General features: G+C 33.3%; 1 protein-coding gene across 1 annotated transcript; it reads left to right on the forward strand.

Moving 5' to 3' along the window:
- The first annotated feature begins 7,175 nt into the window (after positions 1-7,175).
- Positions 7,176-7,802, forward strand: LOC119370627 (uncharacterized). Its single transcript, XM_089719252.1, has one exon. The coding sequence runs from the start codon at positions 7,176-7,178 to the stop codon at positions 7,800-7,802; it is 627 nt and encodes a 208-aa protein (XP_089575378.1).
- Positions 7,803-22,581: the final 14,779 nt, after the last annotated feature.

Consider the following 22,581-nt stretch of genomic DNA (forward strand, 5'->3'; position numbering starts at 1 on the left):
TCATTCTTTGTGCTGAGGGCTTGTCGGCATTATTCAAAAGAGCAAAGCGGAGAGGTTGTAATATCCTCAACTTTGTAGTTCCTGCTATTCTAGCTTTTTCTATGAATTCGGTTATCCGAATGAAAGGAAAACTTAAAATAATGGGAAACACTATATATTGAGGATGTGAATATTAATTAAATAGTAATTAATGTGATTACAAATCAATTTGAAAGATTAAAGGAAATCAAAAATGAGTTAAAGATGAATGACTTCTTGGTAAAGCACAATTTTACCCGAAAAGCCCGAAAAATGGTAAGTTCAGTATGACCTTTCTTAAGTGGGGTTTAGAATATTAAATACACTTGGTTGATACTTACTAAGACTAAAGTGAAGTGATTAAAAAGATTAGAGTGCCAAAGGATGAAGGGAAAACAAAAGGGAGGATTATAGTGCAATTTTCATTTAAAGGACATGGAAGGAATTTTTAATAATGTTTAGTATATATTATTATGAAGAGGTGGAGATAACCATGCCATTTTCCACTCATTTTTACAGCCCACGTTGGTCAAGAAGAGAGGAGGAGAGTTTTGATTACAAATCAAGCAAAAAGGAGGTGAAAATCAATGAATTTTCAAGTAATTCTTAAGAAAATGTTAGTTATCTTCACTTCCTCCTTCTTTTCTATGGATTAATTTTTGAATTCCATGAACTTTGAAGTGAGGTGCTTGCTTGTTCATTCTGATTTGGTGAAGATGAAGTGATTAGACTTGAGTTTAAGGTGATTTAAGATGAGTGAAACTAGTTACGCATGAATTCAAAGTCTAATTTGCATAATTCACCAAGAGGGATGATTTTGAGTTTGTATTTGATATGCCATGACCTAAGGATTCTGATATATCTTATATTATGATGTTATGTAAGTAATAGAAGAGTTGAATTGCATGAATTTGTGCTGGAATTGAGTTGAGAATGCTTAAGCAAACATATCATTGCTGGACCTGTTACAGTTGGGCTGTCTGAACTTCAGCTTCTGTAATTGACCTGTTTGACTAAGCAAATGAACTTCAAAATTCATGAAATTTTATATGGAGATAGGCTGAGATGTTGGGTAGGTCGTGTTAAAAGGGAAAGGCCATTGGATAAAAGGAAATGGAGTTATAATTAAATCAATGCAGGCTGCTCAGCATGAGAAAAACTGGAATTCAGATTCTCTAATTATGTCATTTGAAAATGCAAATGAGCTTTAAAAATTATGAAATTTTACAGGGAAGTACTATAAGATGTTGGGAACATGCTGTAAAAATTTCAGGGCAAATGAATTTGAGGAAATTAAGATATAGCCAACGGAATGCAAGCTGCTCATATGCTCAAATTCTGCATTTCATAAACATTGAATGAATTTAGCATGCCATTGACTTCTATTGTTTTAATTGTTAGTAGTATGTTTCTAGGATGGGATTAAGTGTTGGATATGAAGTGTTTCATGCTTACACTAAGGTCATATGACACTTGGACAAGCATAGTGAAAATGAAAGAAAAAGCATGACACAACATTCTAATGCTTAATTTGCATTCCTATAGAAATGCATGTCTGTACATTGTGTAGTATGAAGTTAAAGTGAGTATTACTCTCATGCTACAGCTCCTAAGAGTAAGGGAGTTGAGGAGAGGGTGGTTACTTGAGGAAAAAGGCTAGGGGAGCCTTCTAGCTCAGGTTAGTGTACTATGCCTTTCCTACTTTTATTTAAACAAAATGATTTTGATTTTGCAAAATATTTTCATTGGATTTACTTTATGAATCATAACTAGAAAAAGTATTAATGCTTTCATATGTTTTTAAAGAACAAAGCTTATTTTGAAAGCATACGACCTAATGACATATGTAAATGAAATTTATGATTCTTATACCTTGAAAGAGGAGGATGTTGGCCAATTGATAACTGTAGTATGAGGGGTGGCCATGACTGAATGATTTTAGTAGTGTTTGCGAAATGAAATGTTGCCCACAGTGATTTTAATATTATTACATGAATGGAATGGTTTAAAAGTCTTACAGCTGATATAGACATGGTTATTACCCCGAATATCACTTCATTTGTTGAAGTTGATATTACGATCGATTGAATATGGATATCATCGCTAGATGATATATGATTGATATGAAATTCTCCCTCCATGTTGAGGTTGTAGATTGCTCCCTCTTCTGTTGAAATCATATCACAGATTGAGGTTGTAGATAGCAGGTCTAGATGTGCACATTAGACACTGATGGCCCTCGGAATTGATTCTATAAAAGCTGTAAAGACTACATTATGAATTTATGATTTAAATGGTATTGTTTTGTTTTCTTATTTCCTTTAACATGATGGGTTTATGACTTATGATTCATTATTTCATATAAAGAATTTGATTTCATAAATTTGTGTTTATTTTATAATAGTACACCACTAAGCAAAATGCTTAGCGATAGTTGCTTTTGTGCCATCGCAGGAAAAGGCAAGGAAAAAGAACTAGGAGAAGATCGTTTTTGTTTGATGTAGATAGTATGCTACTGATGTAGCTATTGTATATTTGACTTCTTTTGGAATATGTATGATGTATTAAACATTAACAGAACATCTATGTATATTTGAGCAGATACATGTAAATTATGATTGTATGAATTTCTATTATGTATCTAAGGTGTGAAAAGGATTTCAGTATGTAATTAAACCATCCATGGGCTTATGGGTTATGGAACCATTTTATGTTTTTGCCAATATAATTGATGTTTAAGAAATCATATTGAGCTTAATGGAAGTTATGTTTCATATGTTTAGTAAATTACGAAAAAAAAAGAGACATTTCTTTATAACAGATGAAAGAACCAAAAGGAGTTTTACATTTAATAATTAAATCTACTTTTCTACAAGATATAATTTGAAAGAATCAACAGTATTAAGTCCCTTGTAGTATACTTAGTAAGCATTTATAAGACTTAAGGGCTTATTAAGTATATTACGGGCGACATGCCAGTCTTACAGTAAGGTAAGGTGTGACATGTTTATTTTGGTATCAGAGCGGTTTTAATTGCATATTGGATCATAGTTTTGTGAATGTAAATGTGAAATGTAATCTGCTCAAATATGACATGACTGTTAATTGTTGGATAGCTACATCATACAATATTCTAATAGATGAATGTTTTTCTGTGATAGTATACAGAGAGCGTTTTGTTGTTGATAGATAGTATGGAGGGTGTTGGTCAGGGAGATAATTTTAATCCTCCTGAGGAGCAGTCTGAGGCAAGGCAGGAAGAGATAGGTGATGCTCCCGAGGGTTCTAATGTCCCTGTTGCACCAGCTGCTGACCCTATAGCCCAGCAAATGGCTGCGTTATTGAGACAAATGGCAGGTAACTTACAGCAGCAGCAGCTGCCAGTTAGACAGTATGATAAGTTGGTTAAGTATGGGGCCACAGAGTTTTCAGGCACCACTGACCCGATGGTAGCTGAGCAGTGGCTAGAGAGGATTGATAGGGTTTTCTTAAAGCTCCAGTGTGATGATGCTCAGAAGTACGATTATGCAGTCTCTTTACTTCAGGAAGATGCATATGAGTGGTGGAAGACAGTTCCTAGGAGCAAAGTGCAGGCACCAGTTCTGACTTGGGCAGACTTCCTGAGGGAGTTCAAGAAAAAGTATGTTCCATCTACCTATGTGGATGCCAGGATAGAGGAGTTTCTACAGCTCAGACAGGATCATAGGACTGTAGCTGAGTATGAGAGGGAGTTTACTCGGTTGAGCTATTATGCTGGGAGTATGTTAGTTACAGGCAGGGACAGGTGCAAGAGATTTGAACAAGGATTGAAGCCCAGTATTAAGAGTCATGTGATCGGCTTTGAACATGAGAATTTTTCTGCATTGGTATCACAAGCTCTGAATCAGGAGAAGGTTGAGCAAGAAAAGGCTACAGAGAAGGAGAAGAGTGTCAGGAGGACTTTCCCTGGGGCTAGTAGCTCTAGTAGCAAGAAGAGGAGATTCTTTAGTCCATTTCCTCCTAGATCTAGCAGTGTGAGGCCACAGAGCCAGAGGCCGTTCAGACCACCATTGCCACCTCCACGAGCTCCTCCAGTTACTCGTAGTTGTGTACATTGTGGTAGATATCATGGAGGAGTGTGTAAGTTGACCACAGGAGCATGTTTTAACTGTGGCGAGGTTGGACACTTTGTGAGGGATTGCCCTAGACCGAGAACGACTACGGCATATGCAGCCACAGAGGGATCAATTCAAAGACCAGCTAGTAGTTATGGATCTTCTCAGTCTGCAGGCAGAGGTAGGGGTAGAGGTAGAGGTAGCATGTCGGGTAGTCAGGGGACAGTGAATCAACCAGAGCCTATTGGTGGGCCAGCTAGAGTTTATGCTATGAGGCAGAGGCAGGATGCCGATTCAGCTGATGTAGTGGCTGGTATGTTTTCTTTATTTAATCATGATATTTATGTGTTGTTTGATCCTGGATCATCTCACTCTTATATTAGTGTTGGGATTTCTTGTTATGTATCTGTTCCTTGTTTGAGATTGGGTTATGATGTGCTTGTATCGAGTCCTTTAGGGCAGGAGGTTATTGTTAATAGATTATATCATGATTGCCCACTCATGATCCAAGGTCATGTATTCCTTTCTGATTTAGTTGAGATGCCCTTCAGAGATTTTGATGTTATTTTGGGTATGGATTGGTTAAAAAAATATCAGGCAGTGGTTGATTGTGACCTGAAGAAGATTATATTTAAACTGCCAGAATATGTAGATGTGGTAATACAGGGTGAGAGACAGATACTTCCTTCATCTGTGATCACTGCAGCTTTAGCTCAGAAATTGATTCGTCATGGGTGTGAGGCATACCTAGCTCACATTGTTGACACAAGGGTAGGTACTCCTAATCTTAAAGACATTCCTACTGTGTGTGACTTTCCAGATATTTTTCTAGAAGAGTTACCAGGATTGCCTCCAGAAAGGGAAGTTGAATTTGAGATTGAGGTTATGACAGGGACTCAACCGATCTCCATTACTCCTTACAGGATGGCTCCTACTGAATTAAAAGAATTGAAAGCACAATTATAGGAGTTACTTGATAAAGGGTTTATTCGCCCTAATGTGTCACCATAGGGAGCTCCAGTGCTATTTGTCAAAAAGAAAGATGGCAGTTTACGGTTGTGCATTGATTACCGCTAGTTGAATAAGGTCACAGTCAAGAATAAGTATCCTTTGCCAAGGATTGATGATCTCTTTGATCAGCTTAAAGGTGCTTCTGTATTCTCTAAGATAGATTTGAGATCGGGGTATCATCAACTCAGAGTTAAAGAGCAGAGTATTCCTAAGACGGCATTCAGGACTCGCTATGGCCATTATGAGTTTCTAGTTATGCCATTCGGATTAACTAATGCTCCAGCAGCATTCATGGCTTTGATGAACACGATCTTCAGACCTTACCTTGACCAGTTTGTTGTGGTTTTTATTGATGACATTCTGATATATTCCAAAGATATAGAAGAGCATGATAAGCATCTACGAATTATTTTTCAAACTCTTCGAGAAAAACAACTTTATGCTAAGTTTTCTAAATGTGAATTCTGGTTAGCACAAGTTGCTTTTCTTGGTCATATTGTATCTGCAGGGGATATTGCAGTGGATCCTGGTAAGATTGAGGCTATTTCCAGTTGGAAGCCACCAAAGAATGTTTCCGAGATTCGTAGTTTCTTGGGTTTGGCTGGCTATTATCGCAGGTTTGTTAAGGGATTTTCTAACATTGCTTTGCCCTTAACTAAACTATTGCGAAAGAACGTTAGATTTGAATGGACAGATAAATGTCAGGAGAGCTTTGATAAGCTGAAGAAGTGTTTGACTAAAGCTCCAGTTTTGACTTTACCTACTCCAGGTACAGAGTTTACTGTTTATAGTGATGCTTCTCATAATGGATTAGGTTGTGTGTTAATGCAGGATAGAAATGTTATTGCTTATGCATCACGCCAACTTAAACCACATGAGAGGAATTATCCTACACATGATTTGGAACTTGCAGCCATTGTATTTGCATTGAAGATATGGAGACATTATCTTTATGGTGAGAAATGCTATATCTTCACCGATCATAAGAGTTTGAAGTATCTGGGTACTCAAAGGGAGTTGAATTTGAGACAGAGAAGATGGCTTGAGTTTATAAAAGATTATGACTGTATTATCGATTATCAGCCAGGGAAAGCTAATGTGGTAGCAGATGCACTGAGCCGTAAGACTATTGCTAGCCTGAGAACTACAGAGTTATCTCTAGTCCATGATCTACGGTCTATTAATGCAAAGTTTGAGATGATTTCTGACAATTGGGTGTTAGTTAATCTTCAGGTGAAGCCTCTACTGGTTGATCAGATTAGAGCAGCAATATTGATTGATAATGAATATCAAAAGATTCTTTCAGAGACACAAGATGGTAAACGACCAGACTTTTCTGTCAGTAAAGATGGGTTATTACGATTTCGGGACCGGTTATATGTTCCTTCAGATTTAGATTTGAGACATCTCATCTTGAAGGAAGCACATGATTCTCCAATTGCTATGCATCCAGGCAGGACCAAGATGTATAGGGATTTGAAGAGGAACTATTGGTGGACTGGTATGAAGAAAGATATTGCTGAATTTGTAGCTAAATGTCCAACTTGTCAACAAGTCAAGGCAGAACATCAAGTACCAGCAGGATTACATCATCCACTTCAGATTCCAGAATGGAAATGGGAAAGAGTGACTATGGATTTTCTAATGGGACTTCCACTGACTCAGAGGAAACATGATGCAGTTTGGGTTATTGTGGATAGATTGATGAAGAGTGCTCATTTCCTACCTGTAAGATCAGACTATAGTTTAGAGAAATTGGCAGAAATATATATTGGTGAAATAATTAAGCTACATGGAGTGCCAGTATCCATTGTTTTCGATAGAGATCCAAGATTCACATCTAGATTTTGGGTTAGCTTACAGAAAGCCCTGGGCACTAGATTGAATTTTAGTACTGCATTCCATCCTCAGACAGATGGTCAATCCGAGAGGATTATTCAAATATTGGAGGATATGCTTCGAGCTTGTGTTCTTGAGTTTGAAGGTAGCTGAGATAAATATTTGCCTTTGATGGAATTTGCTTATAATAACAGTTACCAGACCAGTATCGGAATGCCTCCATATGAAGCTTTATATGGTAGAAAATGTAGGACACCCCTATGTTGGGATGAAGTTGGTGAAAGGCAATTGCTAGGTCCTGAAATTATTCAACAAGCAGAAGAAAAGATCAAAGTAATTAAAGAAAGATTGAAAGCAGCTGCAGATAGACAAAAGTCATATGTGGATCTAAAGAGAAGAGATATAGAGTATAATGTGGGTGATAAAGTATTCCTTAAGGTTTCCCCTTGGAAGCGTGTTATGAGATTTGGTAGAAAGGGAAAATTGAGTCCTCGCTTCATAGGACCTTATGAAATACTTGAGAGGATTGGTCCATTGGCATATAGGTTAGCCTTACCACCAGAACTCGATAAGATTCATAATGTTTTCCATGTTTCTATGCTTCGGAGATATAGATCGGACCCTTCACATATATTGCCTTTAGAATCAATTGAAGTTAATCGAGACTTCACATATGATGAAGAACCAGTGGCTATCATAGCTAAGGAAGTTAAGCAACTTCGGAATAAACAGATTCCCTTAGTTAAGGTGTTATGGAGAAGCCACTCCAGAGAAGAGGCTACTTGGGAACGTGAAGAAGATATCAGAAGGCAACATCTACAATTATTCAGAGATTTATAATAGGTAAAATTTCGAGACGAAATTTCTTTAAGGAGGGAAGAGTTGTAATATCCTCAACTTTGTAGTTCCTGCTATTCTAGCTTTTTCGATGAATTCAGTTATCCGAATGAAAGGAAAACTTAAAATAATGGGAAACACTATATATTGAGGATGTGAATATTAATTAAATAGTAATTAATGTGATTACAAATCAATTTGAAAGATTAAAGGAAATCAAAAATGAGTTAAAGAGGAATGACTTCTTGGTAAAGCACGATTTTACCCAAAAAGCCCGAAAAACGGTAAGTTCAGTATGACCTTTCTTAAGTGGGGTTTAGAATATTAAATACACTTGGTTGATACTTACTAAGACTAAAGTGAAGTGATTAAAAAGATTAGAGTGCCAAAGGATGAAGGGAAAACAAAAGGGAGGATTATAGTGCAATTTTCATTTAAAGGACATGGAAGGAATTTTTAATAATGTTTAGTATATATTATTATGAAGAGGTGGAGATAACCATGCCATTTTCCACCCATTTTTACAGCCCACGTTGGTCAAGAAGAGAGGAGGAGAGTTTTGATTACAAATCAAGCAAAAAGGAGGTGAAAATCAATGAATTTTCAAGTAATTCTTAAGAAAAGGTTAGTTATCTTCACTTCCTCCTTCTTTTCTATGGATTAATTTTTGAATTCCATGAACTTTGAAGTGAGGTGCTTGCTTGTTCATTCTGATTTGGTGAAGATGAAGTGATTAGACTTGAGTTTAAGGTGATTTAAGATGAGTGAAACTAGTTACGCATGAATTCAAAGTCTAATTTGCATAATTCACCAAGAGGGATGATTTTGAGTTTGTATTTGATATGCCATGACCTAGGGATTCTGATATATCTTATATTATGATGTTATGTAAGTAATAGAAGAGTTGAATTGCATGAATTTGTGCTGGAATTGAGTTGAGAATGCTTAAGCAAACATATCATTGCTGGACCTGTTACAGTTGGGCTGTCTGAACTTCAGCTTCTGTAATTGACCTGTTTTACTAAGCAAATGAACTTCAAAATTCATGAAATTTTATATGGAGATAGGCTGAGATGTTGGGTAGGTCGTGTTAAAAGGTAAAGGCCATTGGATAAAAGGAAATGGAGTTATAATTAAATCAATGCAGGCTGCTCAGCATGAGAAAAACTGGAATTCAGATTCTCTAATTATGTCATTTGAAAATGCAAATGAGCTTTAAAAATTATGAAATTTTACAGGAAAGTACTCTAAGATGTTGGGAACATGCTGTAAAAATTTCAGGGCAAATGAATATGAGGAAATTAGGATATAGCCAACGGAATGCAAGCTGCTCATATGCTGAAATTCTGCATTTCATAAACATTGAATGAATTTAGCATGCCATTGACTTCTATTGTTTTAATTGTTAGTAGTATGTTTCTAGGATGGGATTAAGTGTTGGATATGAAGTGTTTCATGCTTACACTAAGGTCATATGACACTTGGACAAGCATAGTGAAAATGAAAGAAAAAGCATGACACAACATTCTAATGCTTAATTTGCATTCCTATAGAAATGCATGTCTGTACATTGTCAGTTGAGAATTTTTGAACAGATAATAAATTCTTGATGATTTTAGGAACACACAGAGTGTTTTTAAGAAGAAGAGGACCATTGGAAGATGGAAGAGTAACCGTACCAGTATGGGAAATGGGTAGGCCAACGCCATTGCCAACATGAAGGAGATCAGTTCCTTGATACTCAGAGGCAGCACTTAAGGATTGAATATCAGGTGTGATATGGAAATTAGCAGCAGTATCAGGGTGCCATTGATTCATAGATGGGGAGGAAGTTGTGTAGTTTGCCATAGGCAGTGTTGAAGGATAGTCCGATGATGGGAGAGGGTTATAAGGAGGTGGGGTGGGATAATGATACGAAAGATTTGCCATAGGTGGTGAATAATGGGAATAATTTTGATGGGAACGGGAGTTTTGATTTGGCCGTTGATAACGACGGCGACATTTGTCGGCAGTATGATTCCGTAATCCACAGATTTGACATGGCCCTTTGGATTTAGAGGATGTATTCCGTTGCCTAGTAGGTGTGGAAGTTGGCGTTGGAAGTAAGGGAGGAGAGGGATGGGTAACAGTGTATCTAGATGCCATGTTGGCCTGAGGTGGATCAAGGCAACTTTTGAGAAGTATCTCATGAGCAATAAGTTGACCATGAAGCTCATGAAATGGGACAGCTTCAGGTCGAAGATTCAAAGCAGTGATGATGTTATGATATTCAACTCCAATATTTCTATAAATAATGGCATTGAATTCAGCAGGAGAAAGGGGACGACCGGCAGCTTGTAGTTCATCCTTAAGTGCTTTGGCACGTTGAAGATAGGCAGAAATAGAAAGATCATTTTTCTTGAACTCCTGTAGTTCAATGTGGATTTGTAGCTGTCGGTTTTGAGAGATGGAACCAAAAGCCTGTGCTAAGGCTTGCCAAACAGCATGAGATGAGTTCAACCCAACAATGTAGGAGAAGACTTCTTCAGAAAGGGAGGAGTGAAGCCAAGAATGTAAGAGTTGGTCTTGTTTGAACCAAGTAGCATATTCAGGATTGGGAATCTCAATATCCGGATTAGAGGGAGATTTGATAGTTTTTGGAGGAGGGGAAGAACCATCAATGAGATGATTGAGGTTATGATAATTTAAGAGAGGTTGGAACTGTGTTTTCCAAGCTAGATAATTGTTGTTTTTGAGTTTGACAGAAAAGGACTGCTGGGCATGGCTGTTGGGAGAGATAATTGAAGTATTGGTGTCAACCATGGTTGCTCTGATACCATGTACAAACAGAGGAAGATGTTTTTTAATCTGTTATATATTCGGGTAAAATAATAACAATAGGTTACAGATATTTAAATACACTCAATGGAAGTTAGTTCCTAATACTAAGGAGAAATATACTGAAGCTTAACCAAAACGAGAACAATCTGCAGCAGTTTGAAAATGATTACACATGATTTTCAATATCTGCAGAATGAATATCTAAACTGGTTGACCAAGCAAAGCGTATCTTAACAGAGGAGAGGGTGGTTACTTGAGGAAAAAGGCTAGGGGAGCCTTCTAGCTCAGGTTAGTGTACTATGCCTTTCCTACTTTTATTTAAACAAAATGATTTTGATTTTGCAAAATATTTTCATTGGATTTACTTTATGAATCATAACTAGAAAAAGTATTAATGCTTTCATATGTTTTTAAAGAACAAAGCTTATTTTGAAAGCATACGACCTAATGACATATGTAAATGAAATTTATGATTCTTATACCTTGAAAGAGGAGGATGTTGGCCAATTGATAACTGTAGTATGAGGGGTGGCCATGACTGAATGATTTTAGTAGTGTTTGCGAAATGAAATGTTGCCCACAGTGATTTTAATATTATCACATGAATGGAATGGTTTAAAAGTCTTACAGCTGATATAGACATGGTTATTACCCCGAATATCACTTCATTTGTTGAAGTTGATATTACGATCGATTGAATATGGATATTATCACTAGATGATATATGATTGATATGAAATTCTCCCTCCATGTTGAGGTTGTAGATTGCTCCCTCTTCTGTTGAAATCATATCACAGATTGAGGTTGTAGATAGCAGGTATAGATGTGCACATTAGACACTGATGGCCCTCGGAATTGATTCTATAAAAGCTGTAAAGACTACATTATGAATTTATGATTTAAATGGTATTGTTTTGTTTTCTTATTTCCTTTAACATGATGGGTTTATGACTTATGATTCATTATTTCATATAAAGAATTTGATTTCATAAATTTGTGTTTATTTTATAATAGTACACCACTAAGCAAAATGCTTAGCGATAGTTGCTTTTGTGCTATCGCAGGAAAAGGCAAGGAAAAAGAACTAGGAGAAGATCGTTTTTGTTTGATGTAGATAGTATGCTATTGATGTAGCTATTGTATATTTGACTTCTTTTGGAATATGTATGATGTATTAAACATTAACAGAACATCTATGTATATTTGAGCAGATACATGTAAATTATGATTGTATGAATTTCTATTATGTATCTAAGGTGTGAAAAGGATTTCAGTATGTAATTAAACCATCCATGGGCTTATGGGTTATGGAACCATTTTATGTTTTTGCCAATATAATTGATGTTTAAGAAATCATATTGAGCTTAATGGAAGTTATGTTTCATATGTTTAGTAAATTACGAAAAAAAAAGAGACATTTCTTTATAACAGATGAAAGAACCAAAAGGAGTTTTACATTTAATAATTAAATCTACTTTTCTACAAGATATAATTTGAAAGAATCAACAGTATTAAGTCCCTTGTAGTATACTTAGTAAGCATTTATAAGACTTAAGGGCTTATTAAGTATATTACGGGCGACATGCCATGTCTTACAATAAGGTAAGGTGTGACAGAGGTGATATTCATGGCTGTAGTATTCGGCGAGGAGCGCCCAAAATCTCCCACTTGCTAAACGCAGATGATAGCTTTTTCTTTTTTTAGAACTACAGAGGAGGAGGCCTTGGTAGTTAAATATCCTTCACATCTTTGAGGCAGCTTCTGGCCATACTGTAAACTTGAGAAAACCAGGCATTTATTTCATCTCTAATGTTTCAGACGACAGAAGTACTCGTATTTCTGATATTCTGACTGTGCATAATCCGCTTAATCATGGATGATATTTGGGCTTGCCGTCTCTCATTGGTACGAATACAAAGGCTATCTTTTCTTTTTTGCATGATGTATGTGCTTGCGAATTTTTGGGTGGCAGCAAAAGCTTTTATCTAAGGGAGGGAAATCGGTTCTTCTTAAGTCTATTGTGCAGGCTATCCTTGCTTATTGTATGAGCGTTTTCTCCTCCCATTATCTTCTTGTGATGAGCTTCAGACGATGATGAACTCCTTCTGGTGGGGTTCAAAAAAAGATGGCGATCGTTCTATCCATGGGCTTTCATAGGATATTATATGCCGGAGCAAAGAGGCCAGGAGTCTTGGATTCAAACATCTTCATAGTTTTAATTTAGCTCTTATTGCTAAGCAAGATTGGCGCTTGCTAACTTGCCATAACACTCTTCTTTTCTCTGTTCTCAAAGCTAAATACTTTCCTAGAGTGGACTTTTTAGAAGCTCCTTTGGGGCAAAATCCAAGCTTTATTTGGAGGGGTCTTATGGAGGCTAAAGCAGTTCTGCGGTTAGGTGCTCGTTGGTAATTGTGTTCTAGTTTATCGGTTAATATCTAGCATGATCCTTGGCCACCGATGGTTAGTTCTTTTTATGATCCTTGGCTACCGGTGGATAGTTCTTTTTATGTTTCTTCTCCGGTTGTTACTAGCTTTGAAGACTTGACTATGACCGATTTGAAAGATTCTGCTACAGGGGAATGGAATGAGATGCTAGTCCATGGGCTCTTTCTCCTAGACGAGGCTCTTACTATTTTCTCAATCCCCTTGTATTTTGACAGAGGGTTGGACAAATGAGTTTGGCATTGCATCTCCAATGGTCATTACTCGGTATAATCATGTTACCATTTATGTGTACAACAATCTCTCCCACCAGTTACTTATCCTTCAGGCCCTCTTTGGAAGCGCCTTTAGTCCTTAAAAATCCCAGCCAAGGTGGCAATGTTTATTTGGCGAGCATGTCATAATGTCCTTCCTACAAATGCAAGACTTAGTGCTAGAGGTGTGGCTATCTCCTTTTCGTGTCTTTTCTGTCATGAAGAGAAGACCCTTTGTCATGCAATTTTTGACTGTTCTAATGCTAGGCTGTGTTGGCAGTATGATGGGAAACTAGCCATGGGTCAGAATTTGCACTACTTTTATGATGTTTTTTCCATCTTTTTTGAGCTTGAATACTGGGGTTCTTGAAGAAGTGTGTGTGCTTGCTTGGAATATATGGAATGCTCATAATGCAGATATTTGGAATAATGTGCATAGATCTATTTATACTATTGTGTCTTTTGCTAGATGTTATTTGTAGGATTGGCAAATAGCAGCTACCTCCATTTTCAAGTCTTATACCGCTCTTTTACCCGCTGCTGTGATTTCTAATGCTAGATGATTGCCCCCAATAGATTGTGTTTTAAAAGGTAATATTGATGCTGCGATTTGTGGTGATCACTTCTCGTTTGCTGCTGTATTTAGAGATAGCCGAGGTCATTTTTTCAGAGCTATTTCTGGCTGTCTTCTTGGTACGGTTGTTTCACCAGCTACCGCATAAGCTCTTGCTATACGGCGTGTGCTTCAATGGCTATCTTCGAATAACTTGGGCCCTGTTCTCTTTGAGACGAATTCCTTGCTGGTGGCTAATGCAATCAATAGTGATACGGCTAATGTTTCGGACTAGGGTAGAGTTATTTCAGATATTCAATGGCTTCAAAGTCAAATGGAATTGGTAATATTTCTTAGATTCGAAGGCAAGCAAACATCGCTGCTCATAGCTTAGCTAGAGAAACATGTAATCAAGCTGCCGTTCACATTTGGGATACTATTATGCATTGAGAGTACTATTCTCTCATATGCTATTCTTGATTAATAAATTATCCATTTTCATGTAAAAAAAAAAGAAAAAATTTTATTTAATAAAAATATAAAAGTCTGGGATGATAAAATAGTAATTTGCACAATTTTTCTTTTCTTTGTTATTAGTATTATTTATTTTAATGATATGAATATAATTAAAGAATAATAAAAGGGTTAAAAGGAGAAAATATTGTTATAGCAATATGAATTCATCACATGGATTAGAATATTATTTAGACTAAATTGATAATCCTATTCATAAATTTATCAATAGTTCAAATTTGTACTTATTTATTTAGACATATTTAAGTTTATTTGGTCCTAAGATGCTTAAATTAAATTAAAAAATAATTTTAAAAATAAAATGAGAAAATGAAAAAAATAAACAACTCAATATTTCATTGTTCAAATGAACCTTTGCCATTGAATTTCTATCTTTTATCTCTTGGATAAGTTATTAATCTATTGAAGGAAGTAAAAAAAAAAAAAAATCAGAAAGAACAGTGAAAGAAAATATTTTGTAGGTAAAATTATTAGAATATTTTTCTTGGAATAAAAGTTTTTTTAATGCATTTTAAAAACTAAAAAAATTATTGCATTAATTAAGCCATAAAAAACATATAACACCTAATTTGAAGTTGAAGAAAAACAAGTTAGTTTCTAAAATCTGTTGTCGTTATGCAGAGAAGCAAAGATTGAAAAAAAAAAAAAGTCACAAGAATAATGATAATGATATTAGAAAATATTAGAAAATGCTAAATATTAGAAAATAATCTTCTATAATTGGGCAAAAGTTGAAAATAATGATATTTGTTACTATTGACGACTTGATATAGTGGCAGATGATTAAGGTTAATGTAGTCTTTTTGGGAATAAATGAAGGGCGAAAAAGAAAAAGGAAAACCAAATCTTTTTAATTTATGGAAGTAATTAATTAATGTCTAATTAAAGAATAATAAAAGAATTTAGTAGGAAGAATACTATTGTGACAAGAATATAATTAAAAAAGAATAAAAGGGTTAAATAGAAAAATATTATTATGCAGAAATGTAATTAATGAAAACTAAAAGGATTAAGTGGGAAAAACGCTGTTGTGGTAGGAGTGCTTTTCCCACTCGACTGAGTAATATATAATAATTTTATAATAAAATATTAGCCCTTAAAATTACTAATTGAATTAAAATAGAGCAAAATAATAGACGACGTAATAATAATAATAATAATAATAATAATAATAATGTATATAATGTAAATTAGAGCTAAATACATAAATTAACATTAAGATTTATATTTACAATCCATCTCATGTTGCCTATACTTTATTAACGTAAATTGCAAATTTCTATCAAATCAAAATCAAACATTTGATAATAAAAAGGAAAAAAAGAATTTCTTGATAGCGAAATAAAAAAAAATCTTAAAAAAAAAAAAATCGCATACAACTTCTTCAACCATTCATTCCTCTCCATCTGATATTTGTTCGTAAATCTCGGCTAGTTTGTCTCGAACATTTTAATTATAAGGCTATCATATCCTACGACTGGAAACTTGCCCCTCGCCTTCTTATAATCTACCAAGTTCTGAACTTCTTCGGAACTTTGGAGAGGATGTGCCACAAACAGTACTTGTATTGCATGTGTTTTTTTTTTTTTATTTGCATTCGATTGTAATATACTATATGAATCGAAATTTTGGACTGACATTGCAAGGGTAAGTCGCGCTACATTTAAACTATTAACGTCATTAATTACATTATGATTGATGTTCGACGTTACCTCCTTTAAGCATTGATCTATCATAATGTCTATGGGATAGATGCCTCCCATGGGGAAAATCTATGCCTCAAAAAACCATTTGAATGTTCCATTATTCTCATGTGACAAGACGGCACACCCCAAAATGATTGACTGTCTGTGTTGATTAATCCTAACCATTATGGCAAATAACATCCGTTATCACTTAACCATGTATGTCATGTTGAAACATACAACATCATGGAACTCTTCATATGCTGCTCTTCCATGTGGATGGATCTAGATAATATGTAACAGTCTATTGTCACTATTGGTTCTCATTAAATGGAAAAATTTGCATCTTTGCTTTGCATCTTTAGAAAAAACTTATGGATTGCTTCAGCATGGCCATCTTCTAGTCACAGCCTCCTGGTTAATCCGATATTATTTCGCATGTCTTTTGCCAGGCAAGACATATTATCTGGATCACCTGCTTGGACAGTTAGCAATTTAATTCTCTTGCATGGCCGGATTCCACTTGTACCTTTTGCTTTCAAAACTTTTTTCATATTGGTTATTACATGCCTATGTGATAGAATGAATCTATACATGGCAGGATCTATCTCATGGTTGTGGCCCCTTATAATTTTTATAACCTCCCACATGTCATTTTTGTTTACATTGGCATGCACCCTTGTAGGACCCTCTTGCTTAACTTCTTTGACTTCGATTTTCAACCTTTATCGCTTCAAATCAGATATTTATAATCCCCAACATACTATTACTATAATATGTTATACTTTGATATAAAAATTACTATAGTTAGGTAGTAGTATAATAGTATAAATCATTACTAGTATAAATTAGTAATTAAATTAATATTAATCTAATTTTAATAAAGTATTAATGTACTAATAAATTCTTAGAATGCTAATTTTTTTATCATTTCTAAAGTCTTTCAACTACTATGCTACCGATAACATTCATGCAACATTTCTAATGTATGGAAAATAATTCCCTATATTGGCCAATTTCACCGCAGATTAAACCATCATCATCGTCTTGCGATTCCTCGACTAAGCCTGGGATCAAAATATTTTTATTGTTTGCACCATAGTTAACATCAGCATTTGATTGCTCTGGTGTGTCTTCAACTATCTCATTCGTAGTATCATATGGATTTTCACTATCAATGGATATAACACCATACATTCTCGCTGCAAAAAATATACCACATCACCGTCCTCTAATTATTGTTGGTGGCTTTATCCATTTGATAGTTTTGTTCGAATTAAGAATTTCTCAAACTTGGAAGGTAATCAACCCTCGTCTACCACATTTCTCAGTGCACTTCTCACAATGCATGAGCTTATGCTCTAGGGATGTAATTTCTTAAACCGCAGTGCCTCTTCAGCAAATTGGTCTTCTCCTTGGCCTAAATACCTATCATCCATTCAAGTCCAAGATATTCTATTTCCTAAACAACATATATGTGCATGCATGCCAACCCTAAGTCCTTTTGAGAGCGCATACCGACTCTAGGGCCCTCCATTTCCATTCACCCCTTTTTGCATTCATTTGCCAAGTGTGTAATATTCGAGAGTTCAATCATTTTAGTTGCAAAAAGAATTACATTTTTCAATGGAAAAAATGATTGCCAATACAACTATATTCATTCACCCATTTTCCTACTCACATACTCACTAAATGCAATGTAGGGCAACTAGGTAAATACACAATTAAAAATTATTGTTGAGCTTGACATATTTTGTGTCATTTAGCATTTCCCATTTGTTTAACACGAAGTAAAATAAATTTCTCATGCCATGTGTCAGCCGCTCTCACTTTCTCTCCCAAAACCTAAAACCTAAAAGCTTTTTTTTCTTTCTTCCACAGGCCAACGGTGGGCTCTAACCGATGATCACTCCTTTTTCTTTTTTTTTTTATTTATATTTTGCAAATAATCACCCAGTTATTAAGATTTATTGTTGCTGATATCTTTAGATTTTATTTTTAGATCTAATTCTGAGTTATTATTGTTACCATTATTGTGATTTTGTTTAGTGTCTTTTGTTATTTGGATAGTTATGTAGAAAAAAGTGTAGATCTATGACAGAAATTTGAAAGTAATTAGATCGAACTTATAGAAAGACTATGAAGTCGAACAGTGATCATGAATAGCTACCAAGTGATCGCCAATGATATAAATATTATACCATGGCAATTCGATTAGATATTTAAAATCAAGATTGTGTTTTTTTATTATTTATATAAGTGGTTTATTATTTGACTTTTTATACAAAAATATAAAAATATATTGATTTATATCTCATATTTGTATACAGTACCTTTTTAATGGAATTTTTAATTTGATTTCTTTTTAAAGTTAAAAATAAAATTTTCGTGCCAACGAAGCCTTAGCAATTTACGTCCCATGACCAAAGGACCGTCAGTAACATAGAGCCAAATGTCCGGCATGTAGTGGTTGAGACTTAGTTGAACGAATCTTTCGTGTGGTTGAGATTGAGGGACAAAATCTTTCTCTTAGGGCCCACGTGTTCTCAGGGCTTTGTCTTCTACTCAATTTTCTCCTACTTTGGATTTTTGTATTTTTTTAATTATATTTCTTTCTTGATTTTTAAATTTGTGCGCTATGATAGATAAGTGTTTTTTTGGTTAAGAAGAAAAAATACAATAAGCATTGGCCTAAAACATCATAGATAAAGAAACAGGATTAGCATCCCATAAAAATAATAAAGAAATAGAATGATCCAACCTAATTATATGATTAGCTGTAGAATTAACTTCAAGGTAGACATGATGCAGAGAGCAATTCTAATTACAAACCATCAAATTCTGAATATTTAAAACAAGAATTGCTAAAGGATGAGTAGAAGGTTACTCTGAATAAATTAACTGTACAGCCTCAAGACAGTTAGATTCTACAACCATCTTACGGAAACCTAGATCCAAAGTAATAAGAAGATCAGTTCGAATAGCAGACAACTCCCTTGCCAAAATCGAAGAGCGACCTATATAAAAAGTGTCTTTGACCATTAATTAATATCTCTTTTGTTATTAATATTATTATTTTTTATTTAGCGTAACAACAATATAATTTTCTCTTGACTAATCTCCAGCAAGCAAGCCAAATGATTGTTTCTTGACCTTGTCTCTGATTTTGATTTTTTTATTTTTCATTTTAAATTGATTGTCTTGCTTGCATGTATTTCAATGTTGGCCGACTGAGATAGTAAATATATATATATATATATATATATATATATATATATATATATATATATATATATATATATATATATATATATATAGTCAGATTATTATTAAATTGGTAAATAATATGAACAAAATTAAATAAATTTAAAATATAAAAGAAAAAAATCACTTTTTTTAGAGAGCATGCAAAATACGTGAGCAGAAACAAACTACGTTAAAAAGACATTTTGCTTTTTATTGTACCATTAAATTTTTATCGCGATATTAATAAATTTTTTATAGCAGAAAAAATAAAATTTAGACCACAAATTGATTACTGACAATTTAAAAATATATTATCATGAGTATTACTCAAGTTAGAGCAACAAAAATAAAAATTCACTCATCCTAAAATTTTAAAATTTTATTTTAAATAATATGATCTAATAATAAGTTTTTAATTTGAATTAATTAATAAGTTTCTCGATAAATTTAATAAATAAAATTAATAAATTTTGATAGAAATTACAACTTTGAATCTAAATTAAAACCAAACTAAAAAACACGTGATACGTATAACATATAATACTTAAAATAAAAATTCAACATAATTTAACTATAACTCATAGGTTGTAACTAGTAGTTGATTTATTTGATTATTTAATAAAATTTTGTTAATTCTTTTATACATGGTCATACCATTTTTTTTTTCTCTTAAAGGAAAACATAGTAATTTTTACAAAGATTATTTATAATATGAAAAAATTAATTTGAAAAAAAGAATATACCGATTGCCCTTCTATTTTGTTTTTCCTTTCCAAAAGAAATTAAACTACAGCAATATATATAAAGTATGGTACTGTGCTGTGCATGGCAACAATCTTGTAATATAAAATAATTTTTAGGTTGATCTTCGGATGGTTACTAAATATATTTGTAGAATTTTTCTAAAAAAAAAAAAAAAAATTGTAAAATATACATGTTAAAAAAAAATTAATGTTTCTAATACCTAAATCATGTATTAAAAATTTAATTATAGAAAATTCAAAGGTATATATATATATATATATATATATATATATATATATATATATATATATATATATATATATATATATTTGGCATTCAAAAAAAACTTGATAGACAAATACAACTTTATCTAGGAGAATATTTATCCGTCTGTTTCAAACTGAATAGAATTAATACAAACTGAATAAATTGAATTTAAAAAAAAATTAAATTTACTTGGATCAAATTAAATTGGTTTGATTAAATTTTTTTTTAAAATTTTTGGCTAAATGATTTTATTAAATTTTTGAATTTTTCGATTTTATTCAATAGAAAGTGAACTAAACTAAATAATTTTTATTTTTTTGATTAAAATTAAAACTATATTTTAATCGTTTAAAGCCAAATTCAACCAAATCAATCTAGTGAATTGATTTTACCATATACGCATCTTAATTTTTTGGGTACAATTTCTGAGGTATACGAACCCACTCAAATCATATAAAAACCATCGACTTATAGAGCTAAGTGGTTGTTGAAGAATATGCAAACCCAAGGGAAACTGATCTGTGCATTGTTAGCAACTAGCAAGTCTACCACCTAATACCATATTATGCCTTTTTTTTTTTTTTTTTTTTTTGAGCTAATGCACTTACAACAGTTACAAGCCCATAAAGCGGCAGTAGAACCCACTAATAGAAATAATAGAACCCATAGCATCACCCTTGCCACTGAACTAGGGATCATTTGCATATTATGCATCTTAATTTTAAAACAAGTAAATTTTTATTGTAATGAAATAGCAGTATAGGCTGATGTGCTATACCTCATATCTATTTGTTTACTTAGTTTGAGCTGATGGTACCGTACTTTGAGCCGTTTTTAACCATATATGATATAATAGATAAGCTCGATTTATAAATTCATTTATATATAATACCTATAATTATTATTTTGATTTATTAAATATTTGAATTTGTAAAATTAGATTTATTAAACATTTATTCAATAAATTTCAAAGATTATACTAACCACACATCAAGTAAATATTTTTGAACATAAATATTGAAAATATTAAAAAATTAATAATATTCATGTGAAGAGAGAAATAATGTTACCGAAATTCTAAATTCAAAGTTATATTCGCAAAATTTAAGACCCATAATATTTTTTTATAAAGTACATTTATATACGAGGGATAGACAGAGAAAAATCTATTGCAAGCCTCGGAGATGGTCATCTCATTTTTTAATTGGAACGGAATTGTCCTTAGTGGGGTTGATGTTGGAATATTAGTTTAATACCAGAAGCCATAAGCACCCGTGAACTCTCATTTCTGTGGTCAACCAGCGTCTCTGTGGACTCCACCTGTCGCCAACTCATCTCCAACTTTTGCTCCACAGTTTTTGTCCGTGACTACTCTCCTCCTCTTCCTATTGATCCTCCCTGCAATAATAGGAAAAATAAAATAAAGAAAAAAAAAATGAAATTCAACGGTTCATTTTAACTTTTCTTTGGTTTCTTTAAGCGCTTAATACAGGCCAAATGTATAAACCAACACAGGAATTTTATAAGAAAATCTAAGATAGAAACTCAACTAATTTTTAGATTAAATAATTAGTTAGTCTTTCAAGTTTTATCATAATATAATTTTGTCTCTTGCATTTGATGGATATATTGATAAGTTTTTGAAATTTAACTCTCCTAAATTATTTAGTCTACTGTCTAAAAAATCTTATACTAATGATAATTTAATAATAAATGTAAGTGGTTAAACAATAATAATATACTCCTTCCGTCCCATTTTATTTATTTAGTTTTACAAAAACACGCATATTAAGAATTTAGTGAACAAATATTATTTTGTCTATTTTTACTCTTAACTCTTTAAGATATTAATAAAAGATCTTTATTTAATAAATAATCATAAAAGTTATTATAGAAAAAAATAATTATTTAGATATACAAATTTAAAAACTTTGCAAACATTTTGGGACATCCAAAACAAAAAAAAAAAAAAAAAGCAAACAAAATGGGACAAGAGGGAGTATTAAATAAGGACTAAATAAACAAATATAACAAGATATTTGATTGCGAAAATAATAATTTTTTGATATAAGACTAAATAGTTTAACGTAGCTATATCTTAGAGATTAATATTAATATATTTACTAAACTAGAGGTCCAAAAGTGTTATTATGACCAAAAGCGATGGACTAAATAGTTTACTTCAACCTTTATGTTGATCCTTAAATCAAACAACTTATAAAATTATACTTATAGAA

Source organism: Jatropha curcas, chromosome 3 (assembly GCF_041381405.1).
Source record: "Jatropha curcas cultivar XTBG-Jc1 chromosome 3, XTBG_Jcur_1.0, whole genome shotgun sequence".
Classification (NCBI taxonomy): domain Eukaryota; kingdom Viridiplantae; phylum Streptophyta; class Magnoliopsida; order Malpighiales; family Euphorbiaceae; genus Jatropha; species Jatropha curcas.

Bases quoted from the DNA above. Each gene is read 5' to 3' on its own strand.
- LOC119370627 (XM_089719252.1), top strand. From the start codon at position 7,176: ATGCCTCCATATGAAGCTTTATATGGTAGAAAATGTAGGACACCCCTA.